The sequence below is a fragment of the Sinohyriopsis cumingii genome, chromosome 19, assembly GCF_028554795.1.
Source record: "Sinohyriopsis cumingii isolate HCF-2022 chromosome 19, ASM2855479v2, whole genome shotgun sequence".
Classification (NCBI taxonomy): domain Eukaryota; kingdom Metazoa; phylum Mollusca; class Bivalvia; order Unionida; family Unionidae; genus Sinohyriopsis; species Sinohyriopsis cumingii.
The window spans coordinates 48,699,547-48,722,768 of NC_142979.1; the positions used below are offsets into that span (position 1 = coordinate 48,699,547).

The following is a 23,222-nucleotide window of genomic DNA, read 5'->3' on the forward strand; positions in this document are numbered from 1 at the left end:
CTCACACAGCATCATGCTAATTTTACTAAGATAGTAATAACTGTCTGATGAAAGAAAACATTCTGAGTTAAATTACAATGAAGCTTTGAATAGTCCTTCATGCTGAATATCAATAAACTTTACCCCAATTTTTTATACAAATATTCTGTACACAAGAAACTCCTTCCCACTATGCCAGTGTGAACTGACGATTATGAATAACTAAAAATTATCTACAGGAATCCTTACCTGAAATGTGCAGATCACATTTACATGTTGCTGAAAACATGGTGCTCCACACAGTGAGAGGCACTTCTCAACTGTATTTCCTGAACATTAATCATAAAACACTGTATTAATCTGCTGACAAGCTAAGGGTTCATAAGAAACCCACTTCACACTTTTACAAAATCTCGGAAAATATTCACTAAAGACATTTATGCTTAGTTTTATCTAGGCTGTACCCTTCCACCTTTTACCACCTTCAGCAGTATAGTAAAATTTAAAAGCACAAGTACAGACAATGGCAATGCATCATACAATGTAGAAACAAACAACAACTGTACATTTTGCAAAAAAATTAGTCCCCCACCCCACCCCAACCACATTTTAGTATCAGTAATACCATACCTGTTGCTACTGCATGCTGAATTTGTCAGTCTGGTGAGAAAAATGATGATCCCACAACTGGAAATACAAGGAATACTGATCCTCATGGAAGAGTAGGAGACTACAAGGATGGAATCCTCATAGGCCAATGAGTGACGATGATTGGGCCTAATGAGAAAATGCCTTTGCTTTAGTGTGCTAATGAGTGATGGTAAAAAGAAGAGAAAGCAACATTATTACATCCTCTAAAGATGAAAAAGTTAGACAGGCTCATGAGGTTTAAATGTCATGGATTTTAATTTTCATGAAAGACAGGTCCCTATTGGTATGGTACTAATAAGCTTTCTTGATAGTTAATGCAATCCACTTAGAAATGGTGGAAGCTAAAATATCACCTATCAGATAAACCTTTAATGGGGAGGAAAAATTGCTTCCTACCCTTCCTTCTTATTTTAGAGGCTGCTAAATAGAAATGTACAGCCCTAGCTGGACACAAAGTCTATCTTGATCATCCCCAGCACAGATACAGCTGAGAGTGGGGATCTCAATTGAGAGTAAGTAATCAGTGGAAGCTGGATTTTGCAAAAATGCCTGGTTGGCAAAGAAGAGAAACTGATTCATAATTCCCACAGAACATTTGAGTTGCAGATGCTATGGCAAGCAAGACAACTGTTTTGATGGTAAGGTTTTCAAAGGAAGCTTCACCTTAAGGGTTAAATAAGAGACCAAAAGACAACAGAAAGATTTGATTTGGGTGAAATCGAAACACTAGTCTTTGCAGCTCAAAATACCTGATCAAGTCTGCTAAGTGAGAGTCTTTCCTGATGGCAGGGCCTTCAAATTTTTTTTAGAGTGTTGGAAAGGGATACTTGATAGTCCTTAATAGCAGAAATTCAGCATTTTTCACTTTAAAAAGGAATTAAAGAAAATCATTGGGTGCAAAGAGGGACATTAGGATTGACACGTGGTTTACTACACCAAAAGAGTTTCCATTTGGCATCATATATCGGACTGAACGATGCACTTGGCAACTTTGGTCTAAACTTTATTTTGCAGAGAGATAATTTGAGATGAGCCAAACATGAAGATAGAGAATCTGGGGGCTGTTGTATATAGAGAACCCCTGTGCTGCGACAGGAGGTCTCTCCTCTAAGGTAAGGACTAGGGATGGGCCAGCAGTTGATCAAAAAGACCACTGAAACATGACTGTTGGGGTCACTGAGGGGGTTATCAAAACAAGATGAGCAGTGGAGTGCTGAATTTGTGTAGAACCCATGGGAGCATCCTGAATGGTGGGAAGGATTAAGCAAACAGATGCCACTTAAAGTGTCCATTGCCAAGGACCTCTGGTCGGGGACTTGGGAAACATAAATGGAGAGTTTGTTGTTTAGCTTGGTCGCAAGCATGTCCACCAAAGAAGTCCCCCAAAGATGGAACTGGAAGCTTGATATGGATGGGTGGAGTGAATATTCTCTGAAGGCTATCTTCACATTTTTCACCAAAATATTCTTTCTGCTGTGAATGAGGCAAACTTAAGAGGGTAATTCCTCCTGAACTTGGCCAGTGAGTGAGGTTCCCAACATCCATGCAGTAAGTAAGTGCATTTGTACGTTCTTGTCAACTGAGATGCTAATAATGATGTGTTGTTGGAGGAGACCATCACACAGCAACCTCTTTTTTGGTGGACATCAAGAACACTGCTCTCATTTCCAAACTGTTGCTGAAGAATCAGCTGGCTCAAGATGAGTACTCCAACTTGAATGTGGCACGTCTGTGAACAGGTAGGAGTGGGGTTCAATGGAGGGGTGCATGGGGTCTCAAGCCTGAAACCAGTCCCAATTTGTTCACCAAATCAGATGGTGGTGGTAATGCTGACTTAGAAAAATTGGAGCATTGAGGGTAAATTGGAGCATTGAGGGTCCTTGTGTTGTTTCTACGCCACCAAATGGAGAAACTGGAGTGACACGAGTGGGGTCTGCTGTGGAGTTCAATGTCCCCAGCAGAGATAAGAAAAAGACTAGCTGACAATGTGGTCTTTACTCTCAGCACCTCCATCAGGATCTTATCTACTCTGTCCCAACAGAAATGGACTTGTCCTCTGCTTTTGAGGTAATTCATTCCCACATAGACAAAATCTTGAGATGGAGTGAACTCTGATTCTCTAAGTTTGCCAGAAAGTCCAGCCTGGTCACTATGGATCAACAGTGAGACATGTCTAATATGAAGAACTCTAGATGACCATTGTGGATCAGCCAATTTTCAAAATATTGGAGGATTGGGATACCTGGCGACATTAAATTGAATGCACCTATTTCCATGACCCTGTTAAATTCTCAGGGTGTGAAGGCCAGGCTGAATGGAAGAGCTTGAAAATGGAAGACATCAGCAAAACTGGAGATACTTCCTGTGTGGAGGAAAGATAGTGATGTGAAGGTACACATCCTGAACATCAATGGAAACTGCATAATTGCCAAGTCATTCCTATTCTGAGTGGTTCCTCCAGCAGAAGGCTGTTTAGAGATGAAACGCTGATAATTAGATAATTAGACTTACACCCTGAAGATGGGAATGAAACTCATCCTTTAAGTGCTCTGTGTAAGTCTTTGCCCTGGCTAAATCTATGAGGCAGCTCCTTAATTGTAACTGAGTAAGGAAGCAACAAGAGATCTGCTTGAAAGTTTCCCACAGGAAGTTTTTTTCCAAACTGGAAAGAATGTTAGAGTCACCAGAACCTGAAGGCTTGGGACACAGCTCACTGGGCCAGAGGTTGCAAACCTTTGTTAACTGTTTTATCAGAAGACCATCTCTCTTCCTCCTCTGCCACCTGAACTGATGAGTAAGAGGGCAAGGGACTTCAAGGGATGGGGTACCATGTCAGCCTGTTTTGTCTCAAACTTGTGTGTATCACCAGGATGGAAAGGATGTCATCATCGTAGATTTCTGGGAGGCAGGACTACATGACCAATTGTCTCTCTGTTACATGGAAAGCTTGAGGAAGAGGAACTTGAACAAGCAACTCCTCCAATGGAGTCAACAGACTGTCCTTAGCAGGTGGGTGAGGGCAACTCTCCACCTGCCTATACCATTTGGGGGAAAAAGGTCAATCCCCTCCCATTTTTTGACCCAACTTCATAAAATGATGTAGGTTCATGGATCACAGCAATGACTGCACTACCATCTGGCCAACAACCAGAAGACCATGGCCGCATGTTGTGAAAGGGCCAATTCCTTCCCTGCGGTGGAAGGCCCCACATCCCAAAGGGATTTAGAGGGGTCATAGGGAAGGCAGGATGACGATACTATCCACTTCCCTAATCTGGCATCTGTAAGCCATTCCCAGTCCACCACAGGATGAAATTTGGAGAGGGGAGACTTGGCACAAACCTTTTTCCTCATACCATACGGGATCCATTGACTGTTGGCTGATCAAAGATCTGTCAGGTGACTCAGATCAGTAGGAAGACCCTTTCCTAGATCCTCATGATCTACTCGCTCTTGCTCTGCCCTCACAGAATGGTGAGTGTGCTGCTCCTCTGACACGAAAGGCATGAATCACTCTGCACCTATTTATAACCTTCCTTAAGAGAAGGCCAACTAACCCTAAGAATCCCTGGAGAGATTTTGGTAATCCTTCTCTGAGACCAGAGTTGACACAGAGAATGACAACCCTGAAAACTCTAAATAAGAAGAAGAAGGAATCTTTTTCCTCACTTTATAGGTATGTCTATGCTCTGTGATTTGGACTGGGACTTTTTAACATAGCTTTAACAATTTTTCAGTCATATTGCTACGATGTCTGCAGCATGGCAGTTTACAGTGATGTCTAGCACTGGGTCATCATGCCGCAGACATATAACATGATGTCCCATCCAGTCACATTATCTTGACACCAGGCCGACCAGTCCTAACACTAACCTCCTAATGCTGAGCGCCAAGCATGGCATCTGTTAGTACCATTTTTATAAGTATGACTTGGCTGGGGATCGAGCCCATGACCTCCCACATCCGAGACAGACACTCTAACCACTAGGCCACCTGAGCAGTCTATGCTCTGTGAGATCCCAAACTTCATCTGATCATAAGCTGCAGAAGGGACAACCATCTATCTGCTCTCAGTGTGTGCAATTAACTGAGGTGCATGTTCCAGGGGGCTTTCCTGTGAGAACAACTACCCACACTCTGTGTAGGTATTGTTCCATGTAAAAGAAAGATGAAAAGAAGATTCTTATACAAAAAAATTCTATGTAACTTTATGTAATTACAAGGTAATATGTAATAACTCTTTAAAACAATTGCAGGAACAGTGATTTGTTGACAAGTTGTATTAATGTGACTGCATTCAACTACAACACACACACACACACGCACGCATGCATGCACACACACACACACTATCAACTGGGCTAGTTGCTCGAAATAGATTATGTGCCAGATGGATGGATGGACAAGAGAATTCCTATGGTGGTGGTAGTATAAAAAGATGACAAGGTCACAATAAGCCTCTCAAACTGAAAATTATAAAGGGCAGGGTGATGCATGTGTCCAAGAAATGAATTTTTACCTGCTGACTTTGGTTTACTGTTCTCAGTTTTGCTGAGTAATGTTCTGGTCACTTTTTGTTCACGTTGTAAGTCATTCAGTGATTCATTAATCTTTATATCCTGTTCTTCCTTAATTCTTTTTAGTTGCTCCAAATTACTTCCAAAGGACTCTGTAGCACGCTCCAAAGTTTGGCGTTTGATTGACATTTTCTGAGGAGCAATGAAAAACTTGATTTAATACCATGTCATACAATACACCCATAAAGCAAAATAAGCAAATCATCAACAAACAAAAAAAAACTTGCACCTTTAATTTACACAAATTATACATCCTGCAAAAAATCATTTCAGTAAAATAAAAACAAGGTGATGATACTGTTCAAACAAATCATCAAAAAAAAAATTCCCAAAAATTGCACCTTTAATTTACACAAATTTCAGTAAAAATAAAAACAAGGTGATGATAATGACAAAATTTTCAAGATGGCTGCTATGGTAATCAGTTGGTGATGTCAGATAAACAAGTTTATCTGAACAAATTGTGCAACAGAAAAAATGTTTCAATGGAAACCCCACCCCAATAAGGCAATCTGTTGAAGACAAGAAGTGATATAACAATTTTCAAGATGGCAGTGAGGCCAGATTGGTACCATTTATATTTATAATCAACCACAATTACAGTAAGAAATGCTCACAAGAAGTAGCAAATACATCTTCAAGAAGCCATCACACTGGAGGTCAGCTCATAGCCATCTTCTGCGAGGTCTTTTAGTGAAAATGCCATCCCAATATGAAGAAGAAGTGTTAAAAGATTACAAAGATGGCACCCCATAGAATAACCAGCCACTTGGAAAAATGTTTTTTTTAAATAAAGTTGCATGGCAATCCTTTCAGTAAATTTGACAAATATGGATAACATTGTTCTAATGAATGGCTACAGCCAACCATAAATTCTTCTGGTCTTTGACTATTAGAGCTATAATTTTTATAAACAGTTATCTTTATAAATTTATATTTGGAAATGATAATGAGAAACTTTGCCCAGTGGGTATGCATTAATCCAATGGATTAGGTGATGCTTTAGCAAACAGGGGATAAACAGCCAATGATACACATCACTGTTTCCCTGCACTCATACATCCACTTGTGGAGAATAGTGTGACTGCTGTACTTTAGTACTGTTTGTTCTTTAACGTCCAGTTCAATGCATACCTTTGTGCCAAATCCTTTCCTATCTGCACTGGGAGATGTATTAATTTTTATGGCAATCAGATGATGTTGTTGTTGTAGGCTTTAATGCCATTTTCAGCACAAGATAGGCTATACAAGGCGGCCAGTATAACTGGTGGAGGAAGAACCCTGGAAAACCCTGGGATGAAACACCGACACACGAGAAGCTAATGGCAAGCTTTCTCACATACCCATGTTAGCTGAGCCTGAGACTTGAACTCACGCAGACAGAGGTGATATGGCATTGATCCAGAACATGAGCACTTTTGACCACTCTGTCACTCAGGGCTCCCACTCAAATAAGATTCTTCAAAACACATGAACTTGTAGATCTAATGATTGTATGCCACAAACAGATTGTTTGGTAGTTTACCAAGGGATCTAAAAGTCTGAATGCTTTTTGAAACTATGAGAATGTTAGTAAATCAGTAATCTAACAGGAAAACTGTCAATTGACCCGAGCAAGACCAAGTAATATTTGTACAACACAATGACAATCATTGCTATTATATTAGACTCAAAATGCTTGTCAAAATGTCACCACAAAAGCAAAACAGTTCTTCTGTCACCACAGAAACAGTTCTTTTCATTTATAATCTGATTTAGAATACAGTCACACCAAACTGTCCATAATGTCAAGTAAAACTTCCCTCATTGAACATGAACTGGCAATGTGGGTTTGCGAGAATGCAAAAGAATTAACTAGAGTACCATAACTGATATGAATACTCCATATTTAATAGCCCTCAAAACCATAACTAGCACATGATATGCCTGCCCCATATTTAATAGCCCTCAAACCAAACTGGGCACATATCTGCCTGCCCCTTGTTTAATAGCCCTCAAAACCATAAATGGCACATGATATGCCTGTCCCATCATGTGGAAACCATTTACCTTCTTTCAGTCTCAGCAACCTTGATTGCTTTTGATGCCAAAATCAATAGCATCCTCCCTTAGCTCATGTGCAAGCCATCCCAAATGTTTGGTCCAGGCATGTGATTTAGAACTTCTGATAATGGGTGCAAGAAATCAACAAAATTTGGTAACTGTAGATGGTGGGGAACTTAAGTTTTTGCACAGAAAACAGTTTTATTTTTTCAGTCACGGTAACCTTCATCTTTCAACTTTCGACACAAAATTAATAAGGTTCTTCTGTACCCAAGTGCAAGCCATCAATGGAGTTTGACAACTGCTGATTGCAGGCAAGTCAAGTTATTGTGCAGAGATGAAATTTTTAACAGACAGATGCACAAATCAATGGGTGGACAGATAACATCATGATATAATACATACCACCTTATGGCAGCATATAAAACTGATATCTCTGCGATATTTTCCTAATTCTTTGACTAAGAAAATTATATATAAAAATATATAGATACACACACACACACACACACACACACACATATATATATATATATATATATATATATATATATGTGTGTGTGTGTGTGTGTGTGTGTGTGTGTGTGTGTGTGTGTGTGTGTGTGAAAATCATTAGATATTTACACAAAATGGTGGCAGCACCTCTGAAGACGGAAGGTCAAATCAATCAAGCCTGTTGTCATTATGAAAAATAAATAGAGGTGTAGATATGACTTTTTAATGAGACCCAAGTGGACCTGACACATAACTTAACTCATTATGATCAAAAAGTCTTTAATATGCAGTCTCTAGTCCATAAGTGATGTCATTAAAGATTTTCATAAGTTCAATGATCAAGCTTTAATCTCTAATCTACAGATTCATATGTCTTCACAGTTATGAATTTGTTCTTCAATTGGAAGATTGAGAAGAAACGTAATGCTTATTTCCTTCACAGAACAAACTACACTTACACTGTTACCTTCTCAATGTGTGTATAGCAAATTAAAAAAATCACCTCTTGAACAGACCATAAAAAATTGTGGTTGCTATGTTTTTTTTTATGCAACAGCCACCAAAAGCAAAAAAAAAATTAAAAAAATGAAAATTATGAAATTATAGAGCTGTTTATCAGGTCTTGGAAACGCTTAGTCATGCATATTTGGACACCAATTTGTTTTATCTGGAATGCTGAAAATCACTTAGGTGGGAGCCCTCCACACACATGTAATAGGTGGGCGGCAAATTTTTTTAAAGACTTGACAGTCCTGCTTCAGCCACCTGCTTAGTGAGAAAATGTATTGATCAGTTAGCTGTGCAGATATTTACAATGACAGAATATCATGGCTGAAAGACCCCTTGATGTACATGTTGTCATTATAAGAGTACATCAAAAGAACATGATGCAATAACTGGGTAGTAAGTTCAAAGACTCTGACTGGCGGCAGGGTGGGAAAATGTGCTGATATTTACAATGACAGAATTAAGTGGCTCTATGACCCACCTGATGTACATGTTGCCATCAAAAGAGCATGATGCAATAGCAAGTTCAAAATCACTGACTGGCAGCTGGGTGGGAAAATATACCACCATGTTGGCTAATTCTGTGAGTCTGGTAATTCTGCGCAACGATACGTCATTTCTGTAAATACTGGATCACGTGTTATTTGGGTCAAAAATCCATTTTGCATCAAGAAAGAACAGCCGTACTTTAATTAAGAAAAGTGGTATTCATAAACTGTACAAAAATACCCCACATTTTGACTCAAAATGCATATAAAAATGTGATTTCTAAATGTCAACATGAAGACCCACTCCATGACCTTCTTGAACATGTAACCCAGAAAATCCTATTTACTATGTCTCTTTTAGAATCATACAAATAAATACATTATATAAAAGATGGAAATGTATACCCTAACAAATTCTGCATCTTAATCCAAGTTTCCAATTTTGCAAATAGTTGCTCCACACGTACAATATCGTCTGCTACCAAATGTGTTAACTTGCCGCTAGAACAGCATTCTCAAGAAATTCCCCGACATATAGTATGTTTCTAAATTCTTTAGTAATTCTTCCCCATAAACAAGACATTGTAAACACATTACATCCTATTCATTGTTGTTTCTCTTCCACATAATAGCTTATTGTTTTTATAAAATGTTGAACTTTACAATTTTTTTTACAAGATCGGTTTAGTTTGCTTAATATCTCTTGCCATTTATTGGCATTGTTACGTTGAACTTTGTAAAACTAGCTATAAACCTAATTACTTGACTGAAATGCTGACAGAAACAGTCGAAAGTAAAGTATTTCATTTCAATAGCCCAACGGATAAACATTACATCATTTCAAAGCTGTGTGCAGAATAGGTCGACGTATCGCGAGTCACAAAAACATGGGGGTGGTATCCCGTGTGTCCAAAATTAATATTATTTAGAACAGAATATTCTGGTGACAACTGCCTCTTTTCAAATGGTAAGTATTGCAGTATTTTATTTTCATTAATCGGTCAAATTCGGTAAATGTTTTGCTTCAATACTGGAGACGGAAACCGTAGGTGCGCAGATATTCCAGACAGCATTGTACTGATATTTACAGTGATTGAATTCAGAGACAGAAAGACCCAGAGATGTACATGTGGTCATTTATAAGAGTACATCAAATAAACAACTTCAGCTTTCATAATAGTGTTCATTTCTGAGTGTAGTGGAATAAGCAGTGCATGTGACCTCAGAATCGAGACATGTTGAGACTTAGACAAAATGCCATTCACAATTTTGGATAGTATTTTGGAGTTAAACGGCAAACTGTGAAAGATTGTAATGAGATTCAAAAGACAGCTAAAGTTGCTAGAACTGAAAGTTCAGATGTGACAGTAGCCAAGTGTAAGAAAAGTGTGTGATGCCTAACTTAGTGCTTGGAACAAGATCTTTAATGGATTGACAAAATTCAGTCTCACTCTGATGGACGAACAAGAGCTATGTCAATGTTATAAAGAATGTAGCAATTAAACTCAATGGCAACCAATGGTTCTTCTAATTTGCATAGTTTTCTGGGAGGGGACTGCAACTTTTGCTGATGGGACTCCTATTATTACCAAAATGGTAGTCCTGGACTCCTAGTTTTAAAATCGTAGCGAGATCTCTGAGGTTTATGATCAGTTATCTAACTTTATGTAAACAGTCTTTACCTTAAGAGCCTTCAAAGAGGGCTCTGGCTCTTCGTTTGAATTCATGGTCTATGACTGTTACCCACTCATGGCTTACCTGAAATGATGAAAGGGAGTCATGAGAGAATCAGCCATGGCACTACCGTTAGAAATTTATTTTTCAGAAACCAGGCAGGTGTGCATTTAAATTAAAAATTTTAGCATGATTTATTCTACAGTGACTGCTAGCATGATTTATTCTATGCTGATTGTTAATATGATTTATTCTACACTGATTGTAAGCATGATTTATTCTACACTGATCGTAAGCATGATTTATACTACACTAATTGTCATCATGATTTATTCTACACTGATTGTTAGACTGATTTATTCTACACTGATTGTTTAGTCTCAGAATTCCAACTAAGCACCTTGACGTGTATATCTAGGTTTAATGGTGTGTGTGTGTGTGTAAGCATGTGTGTGTGTACACATACACATTCACTCATACACACATGCGCACACATATAGTGAAACAATGAAAAACTGACAAATCTTTGGGGAAACAATAAATTGTATTTATTTCAGTTTTCAGTTAAATCCTGGTTTCACATATGTCGAAAAAATGTCTTTTTTATAAGCACTGATGTAATGAGATGGGAGTGAGAAACAGGGAGAGGGAGAGAGAAAATGCAATTATGAGAACATCTGTCAATGTGTGCATAAATTAAGAAAACTGGTTGTTGCTTTAACATTTAATAAAAAAAAAAAAATAACAATGTATGTTTTCTTCCAAAAATCATGAGACACATGAACAGAGAAATAGTCATCATCTCTAGAAATGCTTTGGGGGCCCCGACTAGCCGAGTGGTCTAAAGCGCTCTTCATTATAGATCACTGCCATCTCACCTCTGTCTGCAGCGGTTCGAGTCTCGGATTCAGCCAATGTGGGTATGTGAGAAAGCTTGCCAGTAGCTTCTCGTAGGTCGGTGGTTCTTTCCGGGGTTTTCCTGGGTTCTTCCTCCAACATTAATACTGACCGCCATGTATAGCCTATCGTATGCTGAAAAATGGCGTTAAACCCCACAACAACTAGAAACGCTTAAGGAATACAACAAGATACATTTATAACTTTACAATCATCAATAAACCATGATAATCCATAATGTTTAAATACTCCATATAATTCATAATGTTCCAATACCAATTTCTTCTCCATGTTTCTTCACTGTAGGTTTTGGTTTTTGGTTTTTAATCTTTGATCAAACTTTTATCCAGTGCTATAATGCATGCTTAGCTGGTTGTTCTGACATCAGAATATGCAAGTGAAGACAAATGAATTTGGGCAACATGAATGCATGAAAGTAATGAATTCTCTTTTTGAAAATGTCTTGTCTGTCTCCATCTGCACAGCATCAAACACGAGGCAGCATGCCTGATTAATAAAGTCTGGACATTTAATTAGCAAACAAAAAGAAGAAAAACAAGAAAAGAATTCTTTTGATCAATAATAGGAATGAAGAGCATCAATCACAATTATGCAATAAGATAAACATGATCCTTTACAAATGGCTTATCTACATGCATTTAATTATTAATAATTTACCTTAAAAGCTAACTCTCAATTTTTTTGTGTGCACAGAATTCAGATTAGAAAAGATGTAACCTTAAGTACCGTTGATACATTTTCTTAACCAAAAACCTAACTATAAATAATACGGACCAGTGCTTTACAAGAATTTAGCAGCAAAAACACATTTTCAGGTTTTAAGTACTTTCAGTTTTATGGTTTTTTTTATTTAAGTCTAAAATTGTAATCTGAGATCAAAATTTGATTTGGCTTTCAGGGTAGAAGGGTTCTGGATTTACTAGGAAATGAGGATAAAAGAATTAAATGCAGGATTCCAAAAACTTTTGATCGTGAGGGGATTCTGGTTTACTAAGTGCTCAGTTTAAAGAGTTTCACTATATATATATATATATATATATATATATATATATATATATATAGAGAGAGAGAGAGAGAGAGATATATATATATATATATATATATATATATATATATATATATATATATATATATATATATATAGGCTCACTTATAAGTCAACCTTTTTACTAAAAATGTTTTAATGCAGAGCAGGGGTTGTCTTATAAGCTAGATATTACAAAATTAGGTTTCAAGATCTAAGATGATGGCAAGTGTTCAGCAGTCTTAAATATTTTGATACAGTGTATCTATCCTTTACACAAGGTTAATTTCATAACATCAGCAATATTTTATTAACCAATCAAATGTCCTCAATGGTCAATACAATGGGATATAATATCTCCAGACGAGAAAACAATCTGATCAGAGATTTGCAATCAAACAATGTACAGTAAAACCTGTCTTGAAAGACCACTGCTATGTGAGACCACCTGTTTTGTGAGACCACATTCTCAGTGCACAAATTTATTGATTATATAGGATTATGACCTGTTATGAGAGACCACCTGTCTTGAGAGACCATAATTTTTTGGCAAAAGAGGTGGTCTTTCAAGACAGGTTCTACTGTAATATAACTGTGTATTACTTCTTTTAATAAATACACCCACAGATAGGCAGCTAAACATGGACAAAATATATTATTTTTGTCAGTTAATTTAATCCAGATAAATTTCAGGAATGAAATTAAGTGTTTAAATTTAAGACAAATACTAATGATACTATTAAAGCAATTAACCTTTCATAAAACAGATTTTTATGAGGAAAGTTGTGAAATTTATGAGTAGATTTACATGCATCCTGGAGAAACCACTGAATATATGGACATGCAGTTTGTCAGTTAGAAACACCTTGATAAGTTTAGACATAAATGTGTGTGTGTGAGATTTGGATATTTAATGTAGCTTTAACAATTTTTCAGTCATATAGCTACATTGTCTGCAGTGTGGCAGTTTATAGTGATGTCTAGCACTGGGACATCATGCTGCAGACATTTAGCATGATGTCCCACACAGTCACATTATCCTGACACCAGGCCGACCAGTCCTAGCACTAACCTCCTAATGCTGAGCGCCAAGCGAGGTAGCTGATAGTACCATTTTTATAAGTCTTTGGTATGACTCGGCTGGGGATCGAACCCACGACCTCCTGCATCCGCTCTAACCACTAGGCCACCTGAGTGGTAGATATAAATGGAATAAATGTATCATCAACTGTTTAGGAGCTGAACAGATCCAATCATAGTGGTTAAAAAGAATGAGACTGTTGTCAGAAAGTTGATGACTTGTTCTATTGGTAAATTTAACTTGAAAAACTTGACATTTAGCTTCTGTAATATCTTTACAGTTTTAATGTATCATTCCTTCTTTGTTAACAAATGATCCTGAATTTCAAAACGTAATGTCTAGGTACATGTATTTGTAGCAAGTTATATGGGGCAATATAATTAAGAATAATGACAATTTTGACTAAACATTCGTATCTTTATTGACCACTTTTTGAAAATAAGAATATTTTTTGTTTTTTGTTCATTATAACTACCTTTATTTCCTACTAGTGTTTTGTTACAGCATGGGTTCAGCTGGTGAAAAATTAGATCAACAAGAACTCTTTTTCTGAAGGCATGACTGGTGGTAGAGAACAATGGTATAAAGACAATAATCAATTTTAAAGGGTCAGCTTGTTAAAAAGGTGGAGTATGTGGCCGCTCACTACTAATTAATCAATTTATCTGGACTGACCATTGTATGCAGACAGGTAAGTATTATCCCTCTTCTACTGATCCCTGACATTGAGTCCATTAAAATACTTTAAAGTATATTCTCTTTCAGAATGCAGTACCTGTGTTTTCTTTAGATGCTGACCATGGATCTGGTGACAAATGCAAGGAAAGCATTATTGCCTCAAGATAACTGTCAGCAAGGCTTGTATAACCAGGAAGTTACTCATGCTTGGTACAGGATGTAGTGTCAACAATACAGAAATTTGGGAGAGAGAAATGTTATGTCAGAAATTTGAGCAAGAGGATCATAAATTAAAAATATACCACAAATTGTATTAAGCTGTAATAACTTCTACAGGATAGAAATAATGTTACACAACAACAACAACAATAATAAAATTAATAATAATAATAATAATAATAATAATAATAATAATGACAATATTATTATTATTCATGGTAGCAACAGTAGATTTTCAATTACAATGGTATTAATGGATATCCTACATGTGCTGTACATATATGTGGGAAGAAAAGAAAAATAAAGGGGGGGGGGCTATTAGTTCTTTGCACATACTGCAAGCAACACATTGACATACGACAACTCGGTTCTGACCAGAATTCACTCAGAAAATCCAGCAGAGAAGTTTCAACACCATGACCATCCAGTGAGTGTAGTGATGACGACATGATGAACACTAATGACACTTGCATTACCTTCAAACCCCTTTGAACCCAACTGAATTTAAATTCAAATTGTAGTAATTACAACATTGTGTGACAATATTAAAAAAAGGGGAAATTTTGGGCATGTGGAAATTGGAGTCCCAGCTTGTGGAATTTCAGTCAGAGCTTGTGAGTTTATTAAAGTCAAAAACCCTGGGCCCATTGTCTAAAAAACGTTTTTCAGCACTGTGCTGCATCCATCAGTAGTCTGTTATTACTTGACACAATAAATGATAATGTGCACAATTTTCCATTTGATCAAAGACAATGTTGACAAGTTTTACAACAATCTGTACTACAGTTGCATTTGTTGAATAATCAAATGGTGCAATTTCCCATTGAATATTTTCTTTTAAGTCATTTGAAGGTTACCCATTTCTGGGATCTGCAATGCTTCAAGAATTTTGCTTCTTATACAAACTTGCCAATCATTGGCAACTTTGATCATGTTTTCATCCATTGTCATCTTCATCGTGCTTGACTTGCAAGGTAGAGACAAGCATCACACTTATGACTACCTCAGGTACATCTCCCAATCTATTTGTATTGGCTGTCTGGTATCCATTAATACAACTGTAAACATTATTATTGAAAATACTACTACTATTTCAACTATTATACTATTACAACTGCTATTATTATTATTATTATTATTATCTAGCATTATTTCAATTCTATATGAGTTATTACACCTCAATATAATTGAATTTTTAAAAAAAATTTTAAATTTATTTTACTATTTCAAATTTCTGACTTGATCATTCCATCTCTATCTCTCCCTATCAATTTCTACCATTAGAAGCATGACAATCCCACAACTCTGTCCAAGCATTAGTCATTTCCTTATGATATAGGGCTTACTAGACTATTTTCACATGTTGCCAAGAATACGCAGTTAAAATCTGAGGTCATCTGCTGCTGAATGCACTTGATCTATTCTGACAGGGATTAATATTAAAAAATGAGTGTTCAAATGGATTTTGTTGGTGCTATTGTGGGCTTAATGTGGTTTTTCAACACAAGGTGGCTAGTATAACTGGTTGAGGAAGAACCCAGGAAAATCCCATGATGATCCACAGACAAACAGAGAGCTACTGGACACTCAAACACATGTGGACAGAGGTTAGATGGTAGTGATCTGCAATCGGCAAGACCAGTAGGCCACCAAGGGCCACTTGAAATGATTTAATGTCATGGACCAATGATGGATTAGATCCATCTGGATACTAATGTCAATCAAAATAAATTTACAAATTAGCCAAGTGCAGCCCAATAATCAGACTGTATAATAAGCTGATCCCCCAGAAAGGATTATGATTTTAGAGTTATTCTACAGTTATGTCTGAGAATTAAAAAAAAGATGGAAAAATACTTGTTGTTCATATTAAAAGCTGCATCAATACATACAGTGGGATTTATGATTTTCATAAATTAGAGTAGTGATGGGAATCAGTCAGAATTTCATAATTGATAATCGGTTCCACTTAATCAACTGATAATTGATTATAATTGATTACTAAGAGCAAATTTTCATGTTTGTGAGACAAATATATATTTGCTCAAGTGTTCAAAATTTTAACAAATGTACAGGAGTAATATCTACTAATGACATGTATAGTTAAGCTGATAAAAATATTACCTATTGTGTTGTGTTTGTTCTACAATTTTATTAAATGAAAGCACTTTTTTATGGCTGAACAGTCTCGTGTAACTGAAATACTGCTGCAATCCCCCAAAATAATTTCATTCATATGTGATGTGTCTATAAGTTAATGTATAGAAGGATATGATTCTCTTGTTTGTTGTTATTTACAAATACTATAACGGATTTAACATTTAAACTGAAACAAATCATCAAATGTTTAAAAATTTATTAACTCAACAATTTAACAGCTTAAATATGTAATCATGACTTAAGTTCCTAATTGTGAAAGTCTGCACCTATAAAATAAGGTATGGTCTTATATTGGTAAGTTGAAGCAAATAAATAATTCAGATCAACTTTAGTGGATTGGGAGCCTATTTAGCTTCCCATCTGCACAAGAATTTTACTAACCTTTGTGTTTTGAATTCAACTAAAATGTAGTATTCCTTTACATACAATCAATTATGGAGTTTCACAATTGATTATCTTATTATTTTGCTCAACCAGCTGATAATTGATTATAATCAAAAATTGGAACAACACTAAATGAGACACCAGGCTAGTCAATGAAGGTACATGGATCATGCAATCCCTTAGGGCAAGTTTATTTGAGCATCCATTACTTGCACAGAACTATATAGTTTGTTCCTCACACCATTGTGAACGATATCCATGTCTGACTAGCTCAGTAAAATTTCACTTCAGCATCATTAAATGTACTTAAAATTACTTAATTCATTTAGTGCATGAACTATATCAACACCATTTGTATCAATAAACAGCATAACACTTGTCACTCAATAATGCTTAAAAAAGGTGGTCTGTTTTTGTCAAATTCTTCACTGCCACCATAACCTGTGGAAGAGTCAATTTGTTTATTAAGTATTTATCAGTTTACCTATTTAGCAATAATATAGTTGCCTCACTTTGATGTATCTGCAATATAAAAAACTGACTGTTCAAGAACTAAGGACAAACATGGTGGATTATTTCATTTTTGATAGCCAAGGCTCCAGTATGTTAACCCTATCAACACCTTGATGGATTAAGCAGATATTTGAGTGCTTTGTCTGAAAACATTTATTGGATTTCATGAGTTGACTCTCTTAGTATGAAATGCCAACTAACCAATAGAGTCTAACTGCGGTGCATTGTACATCAGCCAAAAATGGTGGAGGTAATTGACTTCAAAAGGATACTTTGTAAGTTTAACATTGAAAGTATGACTACGTACAAGAGAGAAGAAATTATAGGTGTATTTGAGTGAAAGGTAAATGTACAAACTCCGACCGGCAGTGGAAAATTGCTTATTTATGATTCCATTCAAGTTGTGTGCTCCCCTTGTCTCGATCATGTAGGAACAGTGTTCAAATTTAAACAACTTAATTTTGAAATTCACAGCTCCAAAGCAAATAAATATCTGCTCGATCCGCCAAGGTGTAGATAGGATTAACATATAGGAACCTTGGCTAGAGAAGATGACTGCATGTATATAGACCGGTCTTTTTCATTATATATCGAATGAATGTGTTGCATCAAATATCAACATGAATTATGCTTAAATCATTCGTGCACAAAACGAATTCGGTAATGTTATCTACACTACGAGACGATGACGTGAAAATTCAGTGTGAAACACGCGGATATCATTCGCGATGCCGTGTTGAACGAAATGTAGAGTGAGCTCAGTACTTACAGATGGGTATATCAACCGCCATACAACACTCTTAAAAAAGTTCCACAGAAATGCATAAAACTGAAGTATTAAACCCACGTTATGCCTATCCTAAATATGCATTCATTCCCATTATATCCATCATACCAGTGATCATACTATTGTCTTAAGTCAGGTGACAATGTAAATATGGTGTACTGCAATGATCAGCTTCATTGTTTGCAATAATTGGTTTCTTTTGCGTAAATATATAAAATACAAATGGTCCATGCTAAATTTTATAAAATAGTTACTGTGTAACATCCTGACCACCTGCTGCTTTACATTTCATGAATGCTTATGCAGTGCAGTGACAATCGTTGAACATATGGCTATTTTATTTTTTAAGCAGGATTAAATATAGGTGGTCAAAAACGGTCGAATACACGGTTATTTCCGGAAAATGACGGGATCTCTAACAATATTATGAGAGTTAAAGTTGCTATAACATCTGAGTATGGCCAATCAAAGGATAGAGGTCACATGACTTATTGGTTAAAATGGCGGATGGTAAATATGTATCTTATTATAATTTTTGGAGAAAAATGAAATTTAAAAAAAATGTATAGATCATTTTACAACTTCGCCTATTAAGAATGTGCACAACTGATATTAAGTTGCCTTATTATAAGTCATTCAAACATAAGTTGATAAAATGTACAAATTTTAACGCATAAATGCACTTTCCCCACCCACATCTCACACAGCTCTATTGCAAAGTGACCCGCCCAGACTATTTGTAATTGATGTTCACTTTTTGTTGCGATCTTTTAAAAAGAGAAGACACAAACTACTCTCGAAAAGGAAAAGATAGACCATGTCGTATAATGTAAAGTATAACCCATATGATTCTGTTGGCAGGGTAGACCTATCGGCAGAATATTCTCTTTGATATACAGATTACTTTTTTAAATTGTGTTTATGAGAGAAAAGAAACACACAATTCTGGTTATGCACACTATTACCGAATAACACTCTCTCCGATAGCAAGCATTAATTTGTTGTGTTTTTTTTTTTTTAAAGATAACGAGGCATTTGAAACTGAATAGTGTTTAAATAAGGGCCTGTGTTGGTGTGTAGATGATCTGAGAATGCGTTGCTGAAAAAATTACTTGCCTGTCAACGTTTAGATGTAGATAAATGATTCATGATATAACATTCTGCCCCATGGTAATATATACAAATAAGTCAAAGCCAATGGAATGAAGTTAATGTGTTATACATTTTACTTTTAATTGTAAGTCATGTTCTGAAAATGTAATCATGTTTATATGCATATTATCTTTATTATTGTCTTATCAATAACTCAGTTATTAGTTCCTAAAATGTAAACAAATTATCTTAGCACACACTAAAAATTCCTTCCTATGAAATGATGAAAAAGAATAAGCAAATTTATATTATAAGGCTTGTGCTAATATTGTGTTAGAATAGAATAATAATTTAGAATTTTATTTTGTCTTCAGGAAACTTTGTCTCTTAGTCACATTATTATCATTGTCTTTGCATTTGTTTACTTTCTTAATATAGGAAACAATTATACACATTTAGCTATAATCATTATGCCTTTCGTAGCTGAAATGGTGCATTCAGCTGTATTGAATGGCATGGGGATTGGGAGTTTGTCTTGTTGATTCTGGTTTGATAATTACTCCAAAGTTAACCATTGTTCATGGAAATATTTTTTAGACATGGTCCCAGGAAAAGTGGCTATACAAAAAATCACTTGCCCCAACTCAAATTAGCTTACTGACAGGGTCATATTTTTGTTTGCTAAATATCATTTCATTTAAAGCAGGAGCCATAGTGGTACATTGGTGAGCATGCTGGACTCATGACCAAAAGTGTGCCAATGTGAATCCTACGGTTGGACTGGCCTGGGTCAGCTGCTGTGGTGCCCTTGAGCAAGGCACTTTACTTCAGTTGTCTCAGCACTAAATAAATTACTTTTGTTGCTGTGCTATAAAGCATCAAGGCAAACCAAAGCAATGTTTTCTCTATGTTCTTATGTAAACTGGGTGCTTAGTAGTTTCATTTTCTGGATGGTGCAGAAATGCCTACATTTCTTGGTCAGTATTGAAAATAAAAATTAATATTGGAGAGGTATTGGTACTTTTAAAGAAAATATTAATCAGTAATTAGTTCATGTCACACTACTGTGGATGTGTCACAGTTACAGAAAAGACTCACTCCTTATATCAATAGAATGTTTTACTGTCAAAACATACCCAAAATGAAATGTACCTGAGTGAAAATGTACTGCAATCAAAATATACCTATAAATGCAAAATGTACCCAAGTCAAAATGTACTAATGAGTCAAAATGTTACCATACCAAAATTTAACTGATTTGTGTGTGTGTCATTAGCATTGTTAACGTTAGCTTTAAAAAAATTTCATTCATATTACTACGATGTCTGCAGTGTGGCAGTTTATAGTGAAGTCTAGCACTGGGACATCATGCTGCAAACATGTAGCATGATTTCCCACCTAGTCACATTATCCTGACACCAGGCTGACCAGTCCTAACACTAACCTCTTAATGCTGAGCACCTAGCGAGGTAGCTGTTAGTACCATTTTTGTAAGTCTTTTGTATGATGCAGCCAGGGTTCGAACCCATGACCTCCAGCTTTCGAGGCGGATGCTGTAACCACTAGGCCACTGGAGCGGTCGAACTGATTTTTATGATTTAGCACAAAATAAAATATTTTATGCAGTTCACCCACCAAATTAAAAAATTATATTATCACAGGGATAAAGGAAACTATGATAATTTGGGCCAATTAAGCAATAACCCAATGATTTATGCACCTGATCAGTTTGAATCATCAGTTATAATTTCCTTCTGAGTCTCTTTTTGTTAAATACTAGCGATTTTAATAAATAATATGAATATTTAGCCACATTCAAATCCATTTATTCCGACAAACTTTTATAGTAATTAAATCATCTGAACTGGAAAAAATATGTTTACACACCTGCAGTCCACCCAAATTTATATAAATGTTTGGCTACTTTTGATTCCGAGCATTGATTACACAATGTTGTTAATATCATAATTTTCACTACATTCATAGCTGTGATCTTTTTCAAATTTTCATGCATTATGTGCTTTTGCATCTGTTTTTATGGAAGCCCTATGAAATGCTATTTTTACCATAATCAGATTTATCACTTTACCGACAAGTGAACTGGAATGAATGATGACTCACATGCAAAATCTCACCTAGATCCAATTAAATTGAAGGCACTTTCTCTGTTTTCTTTATTTTCAGTACTTTTTATCATGAACAGTTAATTGTCACAGTAACCAAGTTACTTATACATGATGTCAGTATTATAACTTTACATATGCAATGCTTTGATCGCAACAAAGTGCACAGATTGACAATCATCTTACTATAGAGGCTATTGCAAGTTTTTACATAGCAGCCTGGTAGAGGATATATAAGACAGATCTAATTCACAACTGATATTTCCAAAGTTATCTCATTTTCTCTATCCATCTATCTCTTTGTCTCTCTGTCTAGTAACTACCTACCTTCCTAGGGTTCATTTTTTAAACCCATACAGATAGATTTTATTTGCAAATTATATCTCTTACAATAATGTGTTATTCCAAATTAAATTTGTTAATGGGCTCTCAATATCAGTATAAATTGCACTTGCTAAGATGTTGTTTCATTATTCACGTTATCTTTTCTGCAGTGTTAAAAAAAAAAGAATCTAAAACCATCTATCCTATTCACAACTTACTAAGAAGTGGTATCTACTGATGTATGTAACTTTCATCATATAAAAGTTAGCAAATGTCCAATATTGTGTTGGGTCTTGCTTTAGTTTGGGTACATTTTGACTTAAGTGCATTTGACTTGAGTATGTTTTGACCTGCTTCCAACAGAACCACCAACTACAAATTTGAATTTAATTGATCAAAATAAAATGTAATTATACCAGTTCCTTTAGGTTTGAAAAATATTGGAGTGTTTTATAAATTTCTAATCTCCTTGCTTAGCTTAATTGTCAAGTAAATGCATAACTACAACCCAATATATTTAATTATTGATTCATTAATGAGTAAGCATGAGCAGGGGTCAGTTGATTCTTATTCATAAAGGATAGATGAATGTTAATTATAGGTAACCAATGAAATTCCCCATTCAGTGCAGTTAAGCAGAAGATCTTCATAAGGTCAAGGGAGATAATGGAACCCTAACAGTGGGCTGAATGTTAATAATACTGCAGTGCCTTTTCAAGAACTTTATAATGAAATACAGTATTATGTCAGCATGCTCAGGTTTACTATCAAGAAAATTACATCATACTTATGTTTGGAAAAGCCTAATGTTCTGCTCACTGGGAATATGGAAGGGTGCCATAGATATTCCTCAGCTGTCTTAGACTTGTATTAATTTGTGAATTTGTTTCTATGACACATATCTAGATTTTCAAACTTCAGAGTCATAAAGTTATAGTTGCAATCTCATCTTTCAAATGTTGATGGCAGTTTTGACTTTGGGCTGTTGAACATTGCTTCAAGGGGCTTGTGGTCAGTGATAAATTGGAAATTATGGCCATAGAGATATAAATGAAATTACTCACAGGCCCAATTTGTTTTTGACTTCTTTGAGTAATGTTCAGTATCAGTGTTCTGCTTCCATATGTAACAACTTGATTACTTTTACTCATAAACCAACATAACTGGCATCTACAGGTTAGTGCTGTTTGCTTGCTTGCATCAAAGTAGTTTATGACAGTGCCGCTTTTCAAGCTTTCCTTCACTTGATCAAATACATTGTGCTGGTGGCTTTGCTAATACCAGTATGTATCCTTTGAGTGAGTTTTCTCTGTGGCTCATTTGAATAGTCATGACTGACCCTGGAGGTTTCTCAGTGGCTCATTTGAGTAGTCATATTTGACCCCAGAATTTTCTCATTGGTTCATTTGAGTAGTCATGTATGACCCTAGAGTTATCTCAGAATATGGTTTATCTTTGTTGAATTCACATTTTGTGTAAGCATTTTGTTACATGCCAACAGGTAT

At 35.8% G+C, this 23,222-nt stretch overlaps 2 protein-coding genes across 3 annotated transcripts in view; one reads left to right on the top strand and one right to left on the bottom strand.

Annotated features, from left to right (window-relative positions):
• LOC149775662 (uncharacterized) overlaps nt 1–18,537 on the bottom strand; it is a 66,578-nt gene extending 48,041 nt beyond the window's left edge. The window contains exons 1-2 of one of the 2 annotated variants that reach the window (XM_089944394.1): nt 18,433–18,537; nt 5,150–5,339 (exon numbers count right to left, since the gene is read on the bottom strand). In XM_089944394.1, coding sequence (XP_089800520.1) covers nt 5,150–5,336 — 187 coding nt within the window. In that variant the 5' untranslated portion in view covers nt 5,337–5,339; nt 18,433–18,537. Of the gene's footprint in view, nt 1–5,149; nt 5,340–10,422; nt 10,500–18,432 lie in introns of those variants that run through there. The other variant, XM_089944393.1, reaches the window with a different exon arrangement.
• A 99-nt stretch (nt 18,538–18,636) lies between these two features.
• Nucleotides 18,637–23,222, top strand: part of LOC149775663 (ankyrin repeat and FYVE domain-containing protein 1-like) — a 139,325-nt gene continuing 134,739 nt past the window's right edge. Inside the window, exon 1 of the mRNA XM_089944143.1 lies at nt 18,637–18,688. Within this exon, the coding sequence (XP_089800269.1) occupies nt 18,679–18,688 (10 nt within the window). The 5' untranslated portion in view covers nt 18,637–18,678. The remainder of the gene's footprint in view (nt 18,689–23,222) is intronic.